This window comes from Glycine soja, chromosome 18 (assembly GCF_004193775.1).
Source record: "Glycine soja cultivar W05 chromosome 18, ASM419377v2, whole genome shotgun sequence".
Lineage (NCBI taxonomy): Eukaryota > Viridiplantae > Streptophyta > Magnoliopsida > Fabales > Fabaceae > Glycine > Glycine soja.
The window spans coordinates 55268738-55281116 of NC_041019.1; the positions used below are offsets into that span (position 1 = coordinate 55268738).

Genomic DNA, 12379 nt, shown 5'->3' on the forward strand with positions numbered 1-12379 from the left:
TTATATCAAGCAAAACATGCATGAGTTATTTATTGAATCACTCTTAAGCAATTATACAAGGTACATATGTTACATGTTTCTAAAATTTGAAAACCTACTGAAACTGTCCACGATAAAGTAGTAGCAATTTGAGCAGACCAATTCCATGTAGTAAAACCATGCTCGCCTGCAGTAAGGATTGATGTATAAAGCTATTGCTGTTGCCAACAATGCTGCTGAGAATGACACTGCAAAGCTCACATAGAAAACATACATGTCCACCAAACTACCATCGTCTACATGAGTGTGTGAATCATTTGGTATAATACTAGGTGGAGGATTGCAACTTTTTGACAGTGGAGGTCCACAAAGGAAGGGGTTACCTTCATAGCTGCTATTTTCAAAGGTCGAAAATTGTCCTTTCCATTCAGGTGTTGTGCCCGATAAGTTGTTGTGTGCCACACTGAATACTTCAAGGGAGGTTAGCTTACTCAGTTGAGGAGGAATTTGACCACTCAACTTGTTAAATGAAAGGTCTAAACTCTCTGTTTGTACCAAATTGGAGAATGTAGCTGGAATTTGCCCAATCAAATCATTATGAGACAAGTTCAATGCTCGAATTCTTGTCAAATTTCCAAGATCAAATGGGATATTCCCATTCAGTTTATTGTGGGACAAGTCAATTCCAGACATATAAGCAAGGATGCTCCTTGTGTAAGTGTCGGTTCTCTTCTTTGAAGTGAAATTTACTTTCTCTTCCACATTTGGTAATTGTGATGGGAAAATTTTATTTTGGCCTGTAGAACCCCAACCGGACAATCTTTCCAAAAACCGTTCAGGATCCTTATTCTCAAAAGACATTTTTCCCAAGCAATTGGGTATTGCACCAGAAAAATTGTTATGAGAAAGGTCTAATATGCTTAAGTGTATCAATTGGCATAACTGCTTTGGTATGTCTCCAATAAAGTGATTACCTTTTAAAAGGAGAATGTTCAACCGTGTATATTTAAGTTCCTGTATGATATCCTGAACACTATTAGTTATTTCATTGTAGCTAAGATCTAGTGTCACTAGGGAAGATGTTCCATTGAACATTCTTTTGGGTAATCCTCTCAAATGATTGTTGCTCAAATGGATAAATCTCAAGGAAGGATTTACAAAAGATGGAACAGAACCAGTCAAGTTATTTTTCGAGAGATCTAAATAATTTAGATCTTCAAGTTTCGCCAATTCTAACGGAATTGAGCCTTCAAAATGGTTATTGAACAAAAATAGTTGCCTCAATCCAGAAAAGTTTTTTACGAGGCTTGGAATCTTTCCCATCAAATGATTATTGCTTACATCCAATGAAATGATGGATGCGTTAAAAATGTTGCTTGGGAGTCTACCGGTAAGTCTATTATCGTTCAATAACAAGGTCTCCAAACCATTAGGGATATTCAAAATAGGTCCCTCAAGCTTATTGTTTGATAGTTTCAAGAAGTTGAGTCGGTGACCAACTCCAAATATGTCCTTTGGTATTTCTCTAGACAAGTGATTGTCAGAAAGATCCAATGAATCCAATGAGTTCATTTGGCCTAACTCACGAGGGATTGAACCTTGGATGTTGTTTCTAGACAAGTTAAGAAATTGCAAATTTGGATAAATTGAACTGATATTGTTGCTAGGGATTTGGCCAACTATGATATTGTCAGACACATCAATTTTCGATAAGTTAGGAAGGGAACGCATTGGTAGCTGGAAAGTACCAGTGAAAGAGCAATTTCTAAACAGAGCTTCAGTCATTTTTGTGTTGTTTTCCAACAACCAATAAGGAAAGTCTCCTTCCAACTTCCAACTACTGAAGTCTAGGCTGATTAAACTGTTTTGGTATAGAAGAAAATTGGGGAGTGGAAGAGACTTAGTTTCAGTTGTTGAAGACACACTAAGCTCTTGTAACTGAAATTTTGGAATCCAAGTTGGTAAACTATGTTGTGAGTCCAATATGAATCTGTTTCCTCCACCGTCGATCAACTTGATCTTTGAATGATTGGCAAATGTTGAGAAAGAAACAGGAACTTCAAATTGGTTTTCTGTAAAACCAAAATATTCAAGTGATGTAAGGCTTGCAATGTTAGAATCGAAATTTCCAATGAAGTGATTATGAGAAATTTCCAACTCCCGAAGAGATGTCATGTTAACAAAAGACGAGGGAAGTGGTCCCTCAAATTCGTTGCCGGATAAATCTAACTCCTCTATCTTCTTTAGCTTTGACCAATCTGAAAAAAGAAATTTTGTCAAACAAAAAAAATCCACCTTATTAGTGAGATAATGAAAAGGATGATAATATTTGACCAAACTAAGAAAAAATTATATAAAATAAATGTCATGAATAAAAAAAATCAAATAATATAATTACCTGCAGGAGGAAGGGTGTCATTTATATTGCAATAACGAAGAGACAAAACTTTTAAAGATGTCAATTCTCCAATACTTTTGAAAAATTCATTCTTCAAGTTATTACTGTAATCCATTGTCAAATGTTCTAGGTTACTTAAATCATGAAAATCTGCATAATACACAAACAAAATTTGATATGAGCCTTAATGTGACAAAATTTTACCCATAGAAATTCATAAATATTTGTTACCTCCAGCAACAATTGTTCCTTTAAATTCATTTTCACTCATTGAAAGCATCCTAACAGATGAAAAAGCTCGCAACGAGTTTCTTAGCTTGCTTCCATCTATCATATTCCCATCTAAATATAGGGCATCCAATCTACCTAGACCTTTTGAGCCTGAAAGATTTAATGTGATCATCAACTAAAAAAATGTAAATAAGTTTTAATTTGGTAGATTATGGCAAAGTAGATAAGTCTCAAATATGAAGGATACATACATTTTGTTAGATGTAAATAAATGAACTTCGGCCAAGTAATGAGATTCAATAACTTGTAAACTTTTTAATTTTATTTTCTTAAATACCTTGATGGACCACAAAATCACTAATATTATTAAAACGTAGACCAAGAATCTCCAAGCTACTCAAAGCTGATAATCCTCTAAGAGATAAATAAATGGAGAACCGATAGTAATCACTAAACCATCAATCGTGTAGAATAACACTTTTCTTGTATAAAATTGAAGTATATACATAAGAGAACATGTTTTCGATACATACCACAACATAAAAATGGTTGGCATTTAATGGGTTGGAAACATTAAATCATAAAAATTTAGATATAAAAATTAAGATTTGCATCCTCTTTTACGTGGGAAATGACTCAGCCCTTGAAATAACAATAATGAAGTAGGCAAAAATATTTTGTTACAAATATAAATACATGAACTTCGGCTAAATAATGGGATTCAACAGCTTTTAGGTATCATGAATTTATCTATGTAATGTTCATCGCTAAACAATGAATTAAATTTTTTAATTTTATTTTCTTAAATACCTTGATGGACCGCAAAATCACTGATATTATTAAAACGAAGATCAAGAATCTCCAAGCTAATCAAACCTGATAGTCCTATAAGAGATAAATAGAAAACCAATCACTAAACCATTATTTGTGTAGAATAATACTTTTCTTCACTTATATAATTGAAGTATATACATTGGAGAAGGTGTTTCAATACATTAGTGATTCTCATTCATCTTACATAAGAAGTACAATAATCAATATGAAGATTAAAATAGGAGGTCTAAATTAAAAATATTTTAAATTTAAATTAAAACATCATTTAATCATTAAATTTTTAAAAAATTTACTAATTATAAAATCAAATATCTAAAATATTTAATTTATCACATCTTGCATTATCATGAACTATGATAATTTTTATTGTTGTAATCTTCATCACAATCATAATTATTACCACCACAATTGTTATTATTGTTATTGATGTTATTACTACCACCACCATCACTACCACGGTGATAACAATAACAACAGTGACATTTAATGTGATGATAACAATCACAGTGATAATGAAGGTAGTGATAATAAATTTGAAATATTTTAAAACATGATAAATTATATTTTTTATATATTTAATTTTTTAATTAAATCTTTTAGAGATTTTGTGATTAAATAAAATTTAAATTTAAAATATTTTTTATGTAGACCCTTCATTTTAATATCTCCTTTTATACATAAACGTACAAGTCAATGTATATTCACTTTCTTTTTTTTATCATTAATTTCTGTAAGTATCCAGATTCTTTTCTTTCTCTAATATTTCTCTAAGTACTTATTATGTCTACTTCCCTCTATCTTATGCTATTTTTTTTTCCAAATATTTCAGTTATAAGTTTTTTAATTATTTTTTAACTCCGGAGATTTCTCTCTATCATTAATAATTTCAAATCCTTATATCAGTTTATTTTTAAAGTTAATATTAAATCCTAATTTCATATAAAGTTATTTATTTTAATTTATTTCATCTTATTGTCCATTATCATTTTGCATAAAAAGGGATTAAAGTAAATAATGTTTTGCAAAGTAAACAATTATTATGTACGATATCTATTTTAAAAATAACATCAATAATGATTTCTATTTTGATATGGAAAGATAATAAATAATTAAGATTGATATTAATTTAGTGCATTAGAATTATTTGAAGAGAAATTTTTTCTTATTTTTTAAAATATTTAAAGTAAATTAAATTAATCCCATATATAGATTATTGTTATAGAATTTTTTCTTATTTTTTAATATGAAAAGTATTTGGTATACTAAAAATTGATTTCGAAGTCAATTCACAAGATACTAAATATAAATATTTGAGGGATGAAAGTCCACTCAAAACAAGTGCACTGATGTTGAAGTTGTTGTCGAACAAGTCAAAGATCTCTAAATAACTCAATTTTGATATATCTAACAATAGATACACCGAGTGCAGTTAGATTCAACCAAACACAAATGATGAAAATTTCTAATATGAAAAGTATAACTTACTGAAAATTGAGCTTGAAGTCAATTGATTATATCCTAAATTTAAAGATTTGAGGGATGAAAGTCCGCTCAGAGCAAATCCAATATCAGTGTCGTTGAAGTTGTTGTAGAACAAATCAAGGATCTCCAAAGAACTCAATTTTGATATATCTAACAATATATATACCGATTGCAGTTAGATATATATTTCAACCAAAAACACAAATGATGAAAATATCTAATATGAAAGGTATGACTTACTAAAAATTGATCTTGAAGTCAATTGATTATATCCTAAATTTAAAGATTTGAGGGATGAAAGTCCGCTGAGTGCAGATCCAATATTAATGTGGTTGAAGTTGTTGTAGGATAAATCAAGGATTTCCAAAGAACTCAATTTTGATATATCTAACAACAACATATACAATGATTGCAATTAGATACATTTTTCAACCAAACACAAATGATGGAAATTTCTAATATGAAAAGTATGACTTACTAAAAATTGATCTCGAAGTCAATTGATTATATCCTAAATTTAAAGATTTGAGAGATGAAAGTCTGCTGAGTGCATATCCAATATCAATGTGGTTGTAATTGTTATTAGATAGGTCAAGAACCTCAAGATTCCTTAACAATGAGCATAAACCTGCAAGGAATTGAATATATAGTTGTTACCTCTGAAGCAATCAACTAATTCCTCCATTAAAACACCAATGCTTAGCTTTATTAATTAATGAAATGGAAAAATGATCCTACCTTGAATATGAAGATCTGAGTCCAATTGAATTCCAGCCAAATTCAGCTCTTTCAAAGATGTGAATCCCCCGAGGGATGGCAGGATGTCATTAGTCAAATAGTTGTTACTTATGTTAAGGACCTCCAGATTACGCAACTTTGAAGATAGAGTTTCAAAAACTTAAATGGAATTTGTGGGAAAATAGTACCAAAAATTAGAAGAGGTTAACAACAACATTTTAAAACATATAAAAAAAAAAAAAGAAAGACAACTGTAGCTAGCCTCACCGTGGAATGAAGATGTATTCAACCTGTTTCCTCTTAAAGATAGAGACTTAAGAGATGAAAGCCCATCCAAACAAGATAGAATGCCAGCAGCATCCAAATAGTTGTAACTCATGTCAAGGACTTGCAGATTTTCCAGCCGCGCTGCAAAGTATGTAAATTAAAGTTGAAATAATGAGTATGCATGCCACATAATTAACAAGCTTCATTTTCAGATCGACAATGATATATAAATCAAGACATATATAGAATTTGTAGGAGAGATTAACCTTGATTCCCTACACAACCGGATATGGCATTCCATGACAAGTCGAGGTTGTTCAAATCTTTGAAGACAACAAAATGTGAGTAATTAATATATGGTTCGGGGAGGCAAGCAATATCAGTCCTCAAAATGAGTTGGGTGAGTCTCCCAGTGGAGGAGTTGCACTTCACTCCTTCCCATTGACAACAGTCTGGGCCTTCCAAAGAGAAACCCGAATTCAGGACCAAAAGAGCATCTCTCTCTTCCTTCCAACACCCTTCACACCACATCGCTTCCAACAAAACCAAAATCAACCAACACACCCCTACTACACTACTCTTCATTTTCCTATTCATAATCATATCCTGTAAGTAACACAATCGATTTGGTCTTCTTTAAATAACAAAACTAACACCAACTCGCTGCAGCCTATTTATTGTTTGTGGTCCTACGCGCAATCGCCAAGTCATATTTACGTTCAAACGTGGTTGACTGGTTTCATTAATTTTCGTCCCTTGCTTATTGCTTTTCTCTCAATACCATACAAAAAACAAGAAAAAAAGAAAAAGAGAAACAACACTTTGATTTCCACATCAAGGAAGCCTTCTCATTAGGATCTTGACTTGCCTCTGGTATGTATTTTTTGGGATCAAACAATAACATTAATAACATTAATGTGTTAAGTCAATTATGTTTGATGATGTTTTTTGGAAAGTCGAGTTGTTCCAATATCATTTATAATTAATGGAATTTCATATATAACTTCATATATCAGCTATCTATCCATTATATTGTTTGTTCCGTATTTTTATTTTTATTGGTTTGCATTCTGGCTAGCTTAATTAGCAGTTAGCTAGCATAAACCATGGCCACTTGCAAGTTGCAATTAATGTCGAATGCGACAGTGTTGGGCAACGTCAACTCTTTATTTTATTAAGTTGCTTTGTATAATTATATTTAAACTAAATAAAAGTGAGATAAAATAATTGATATGACACAAGAGAAAAAAGTTGAAGAAAGTATGTCTAGAAATAATTAATACTAGACTTTAAACCTGTGCAATGCACGGTTTTTTAAAATTATATATATATATAATTTTATATTTATTTATATAAATAAAAATTATAATTTTTAAATATTTTATATTATATCAAACATAATAATATTATTAATGAGATATTTGTTTAATTATATTTTTAATTGAATTAATTTTATCCTAAAAATTAAGTATATTAAAATTTATTATAATTTTTTATTTAAAGTAATAATAGTGATGTAATATCTTTTGAAAAATAAATATACATAAATAAAATTTTCCATTTTAAATATTTTTAGTATTAAAATAAATATATAAATATTAAAATTAAAAAATAATATCAAATATTATATTTTTAATAAATACATGTTAAACTTATCAAGTCTATTGAATTTCAGTGTAATTTATTTTTCTTCGAGTAATAATAGTAATGCAATATCAATATGAAACATAGAAGTTAAAGAATAATAAATAATATATATATAATATTTATTTAGATTTGAGAGTACATTTATGATAAAATTCAAATATTTTTTAAATTTGATAAAATGATATGAATTCTATTAAATAGACATGGTCATTAATTATTTTTAAAATTTTAATTTTAATTATTTTAAATATATTAGTTTTGTGTAATAATTTTAAAGTTTTAAAGTTTGAATTAACCTCACTATGTAATATAAATTGAATAATCTTGATATAATAATAATTATCATTATTATTATTTATTTCTTCTTAGTTTTAGTTTTATTTTCATTGCTTATTAATTTTCAAAATTTATTTATGAAAATAATTATATGTTTCAAACTTTAAATATTATCGTCTACGTATTTATTAAATTATTAAATATGTCACCAATTATTTGTATTTATTACTAATCTTTAATATGTTATTATTATTTATAATAATAATTATATTATTACATAAATTAGCTATTTCAAATTAATGATATTTAATTTATGCTTAGTTGGTGAAGCAGAAAGTGGTCTTCTTATTGTTAAATTGATTGTGTTAATGATAATTATTAAATTATTTACACTGATAGCATGTATTTTAAAGAAAATAAATTAAACAATTAATAGTTAAAAATTGTCATTCATATCATATGACAATTGATTTGAGTAGTAAAAATAAAAATTTCTAATAAAATTATTCAAAATATAATTGAGAAAAAAATAAAAATTATCAAAATAATAAAATCTCTTAATGTCTTGTTGAACAAATATAATGCAAAAGTAAAATTTCTAATACAATAGTTATAAAAAAAAACATAAAACATATATAAAAACATGAACAATAATAACAATTAAAACTTATAATAATATAACATTAAAATGAAGAAGAAAAAAGAAAATTAATAAAAGACAAAGAGAAACATAATTTATGTAAGAACTTTTTAATTAAAATATGATACTGATTCAAACGTTTACTCAATTTTATATAAATTATTTAAGAAAATAATTAGACCTAAAATCAAAATCTAAATATAAAAAACACTAAAAATAAAAATTTGAATGTTAAAGAATATTATACTTAATATTAAATTATAATCAATGACTATAAATATTATTAATTTTAAAAATAATTTCATTATCAAAAATTTTAAATAATAGTGAATTTTTATATAAAAAAAAACTAAGTGAAAAAAGGCAAGAAACAAATAATATATTATACTATTTTAATATATAATAATAATGTCTACTATTTTATTATATATATTAATAAAATTGTCTTAGACAATTTTAATATGTATTATTTTACCGTATATAATATTATAAATATTTTTAGTTATTTTATGAAGTAGTATATAAATTAATGTATCTTATTTTTTTAAAAAAAATATGTGAAGTCAAATATTACTTAATTTACAGTTAATGTGAAAATTATTATTTAAAATAATATAAAAATTATATAATTAGGTCTAATATATTTAAATGATTATGGATAAACTTAATTGAAAATTATATTTCATAAATAAGTTAAATTTGAGTTCAGATTTATTTATTTTATATAAAATTTAATCTTAAAACTCTTTCATATATATATAATGGTTTCCTATTAATCTTGTTTAATATGATTTAATAGTATTTTAATACATGTAATCGTTAAATCTTATTGGTATTCATTGTGTAATTTCATTGTGATATTAAAATAATTTAAAATATAATTAATTATTTTTATCATTGAACAAAAAATTATTTTAGAAAATATAATTTAAAATTAAAAAATATTGTTAACTTTATCATAAGATAAATTTTGTAACATATATTTTTACATATAGCTGTTTTTTTATAAAATTAAAACCAATAATATTTATTATTTTATTATTACATTTATAGTTTTAAAAAAAATTAGTTTATAAAATAAAATTTGTAATAAAAATAATATAAAAATTCTTATATTTATATTAATGTGAGAAGTTGTTGATTTTATTAAAATATATGATCAGCTACACATTGGTATTACTTTGAATTAATGTAGTGACACAAAATGTATAATGTTTTTCTTCCTCCAAATTACTAATTTTGATTATATAACAATTAATATTGAAAAAATTCAACTTATCCTCCTTTTTTCCAAATCATTAGTTTTGCTAACATCAGGGTGTGAAACTCGACTTTTATATAGTATAAATATATAGATACTTTTATGTTAGAGGTAGAATCACATAGCAGTTGTTGATCTAACCTTCGAACTCTATCCCTCCGAGTAAGTATAATATAACGCAAAAATTAGAGATACAATCATATATACCACTTATGTTATCAAAGGTTTAATAAAAGATTTAGAGGGTTAGAACACAATAATATATACTGTGTTCTATGTATGTGTTTAGTTATAGTGAGGGTGTCTAGAAGAGGAAGAGCAAAAATTATAGACTGAAGTGATTTTAATATCAGTGTACTATTATTACTGGTTTTTTAGCATCCAGTTTCCTGCATTCTTTTCAAATTTACACTAGTACAATATTCTTACAATGACAGCTTTTGGAAAAATCAAATGCTAGAAACAAGGATCTCAACAAAAGCTACCAATATCTCAATTAAATTAAACATGATCACCCCAAAATGCTTACTGTGACTGTTTTGAGTCAAAATACTATACTTTCTTAAGCATCTCTGTCTTCTGTATTGTATTACTGTATCATTCCCAAGGGAATAATGGTTTTGGACAATAAGGTATAATGAGCATTAGTGTTTGTGATATCTGCTTGTTCCTTCAACAAAAGAGCATGCTCAAGTTGCACCTCTACTTCACCCATTGTTGATCTCTTATCTGGTTTATTCTTCACCCATCTTTCAATGATATCCATAAAGACTTGCCAACACACTGGTGCAATCTTACCTTTGATGTTCGCATCAATATTCTAGTAGAACCACACCAAATGAGTAAACATCACATTTATCTGTGACGACATGCCCCTTATAATACTCTGTAGCCATGTAGTAAACAGTACCTATAAATAAAAGTATTTGCTTAGTTTAACTGACAAAAATTCAGTGCACTGAGCTCATAAATTAAAATATTACCCCTAGTGACGTGATCTATTTTAATTGGTTTTGGCTTTGACATAAAATGTGCTCCCTGTATGCTAGGTCGAAACTTGCAAGTTTTGGCTCCATGTTGTCATTCAAAAGAATGTTTGCAAGACCAACGTCACGGTGAATGATGATGCGCTTGACTCCTGCGTGAAGGTAGTGTAGTGCACGCGCTGTTCCTATGCAGATCTCTAGCCTTTTCTTCCATGACAGTGCTTCTGTATCTCTACCTCGTAGGTATCGATCTAGAGATCCGTTGGACATGAACTCATACACAAGAATCTTCCATTTTTTGTGGTTGCAGAATCCTATAATAGAGACACAATTAGGGTGACGAAGCTGGCAGAGCAACTCTATTTCATTCCTGAACTCTTTGCATCCTTCAACGTCTTCTGCATTAAATCTCTTTACTGCAACTGTATAATCAGAAGCACCATTATGTTGGAGATAACCTTTATATACTTCAGCAAATCCTCCACGTCCTAATACTCTTTTTTGATCAAAGTTGTTGGTTGATTTTCTAAGATCGGCCAGAGAAAATTGATGGCACAACTCTTCTATTACCGTTGGTACTTTCTCTGAGATGAACTTGAATGGCAAAAGCCCAAACAGTTGAGAAACATTATTCCAATTTGTGACTCCTGATTGGTTAAATACTTTTCACTTGCCAAAAGTATTCACTTCAAATCCTCTTCAATCTTCACAGCTAAGCTAACCTTATATATTCATCTCTAATTTCTAATTCATAATTAACATTTTTGCAGACCCCTCTTCTTTCATTTGCGTGTTTCTTGTTTCTCAAGTTTATGCTGAAAATATTGAAGTCTATGCAAAAAAATATTAAAAACATAACGTGGAGATTGACAGATTCAACAGATCGAGTTGAAAATAAAAGTTAAGTTACCAATTTGGACAACCAAACCGAATGAGTGTACGCTGCATACTCAAAGTTCCAATTTCTCTGTTTAATTAATGGTGGTAGTCAATGTGCTGCGCATATAATAATGTTTTTTCTATTACTTGATTTCTTTCAATAATACTATATAAAAGCAAAGGGCAATGCCGTTTCAAGATATATACAAAATTATACCTGCTCAAATAAATTAATACAAAAGACTTCTTCTATCTCATGTTAACTAAAAATTCCCGAACAGTTGAGATAGCGGGTCAAAAGTTCAACCATAAAATATAATATAGTAGCGGAATAACAAATGTTGGACTTGCAAAACAAAGTTTGGAAATCAGACAGGGTTGCAACGTGTTTCCCGAGGGCAGGAGTGTGAGCTTTCAAAATTTAGTTTTTAACAACTTATAGTTCCATCTTCAACTCCCATATACCGATCCATGACATTTGAAGGATCCTTACTTAAGACCAGAATTTCGCATAGAACCAGTTTTACTTGTATTCATAAATAAGTTGATTGAGTATCCAAAGTTCAAACTTAGAATAACTTATCTAGTGATTTTACTTCATGAAGTCCAAGGGTTTGTGGCCAAACTGTTATGGTCAATCTTTTTCTCTAAAGGAGAGAATTTTCTCGAGGTCTTTTGAGTGTCCATTATTTGTTCTACTTTGTGTGCACCTCCATGCATATAATGAAAGTGAAACTAGCAAGAAGGGAATTAGATTGTGT

General features: G+C 28.3%; 1 protein-coding gene and 1 pseudogene across 1 annotated transcript; both read right to left on the reverse strand.

Moving 5' to 3' along the window:
* Positions 1 to 6531, reverse strand: LOC114394574 (receptor like protein 21-like). The gene is made up of 10 exons (XM_028356189.1): positions 6196 to 6531; positions 5930 to 6070; positions 5663 to 5821; positions 5403 to 5552; positions 5165 to 5311; positions 4928 to 5074; positions 3419 to 3493; positions 2609 to 2758; positions 2378 to 2527; positions 1 to 2237 (listed from the first exon to the last, which is right to left on the reverse strand). The coding sequence occupies exons 1-10, from the start codon at positions 6524 to 6526 to the stop codon at positions 70 to 72; spliced, it is 3618 nt and encodes a 1205-aa protein (XP_028211990.1). The 5' UTR covers positions 6527 to 6531; the 3' UTR covers positions 1 to 69.
* A 3560-nt stretch (positions 6532 to 10091) lies between these two features.
* Positions 10092 to 12238, reverse strand: LOC114394577 (annotated as a pseudogene).
* Between the last annotated feature and the right edge of the window lie 141 nt (positions 12239 to 12379).

Excerpts from the sequence above, each read along its gene's own strand:
- LOC114394574 (XM_028356189.1), bottom strand. The coding sequence starts at position 6,526 with ATGAATAGGAAAATGAAGAGTAGTGTAGTAGGGGTGTGTTGGTTGATT. Across the intron at positions 2,759-3,418 it reads TGATTTTGCGGTCCATCAAG|GCTCAAAAGGTCTAGGTAGA; the intron begins GTATTTAAGAAA and ends TAAATCTTTCAG. Across the intron at positions 2,238-2,377 it reads TGACACCCTTCCTCCTGCAG|ATTGGTCAAAGCTAAAGAAG; the intron begins GTAATTATATTA and ends TTCTTTTTTCAG.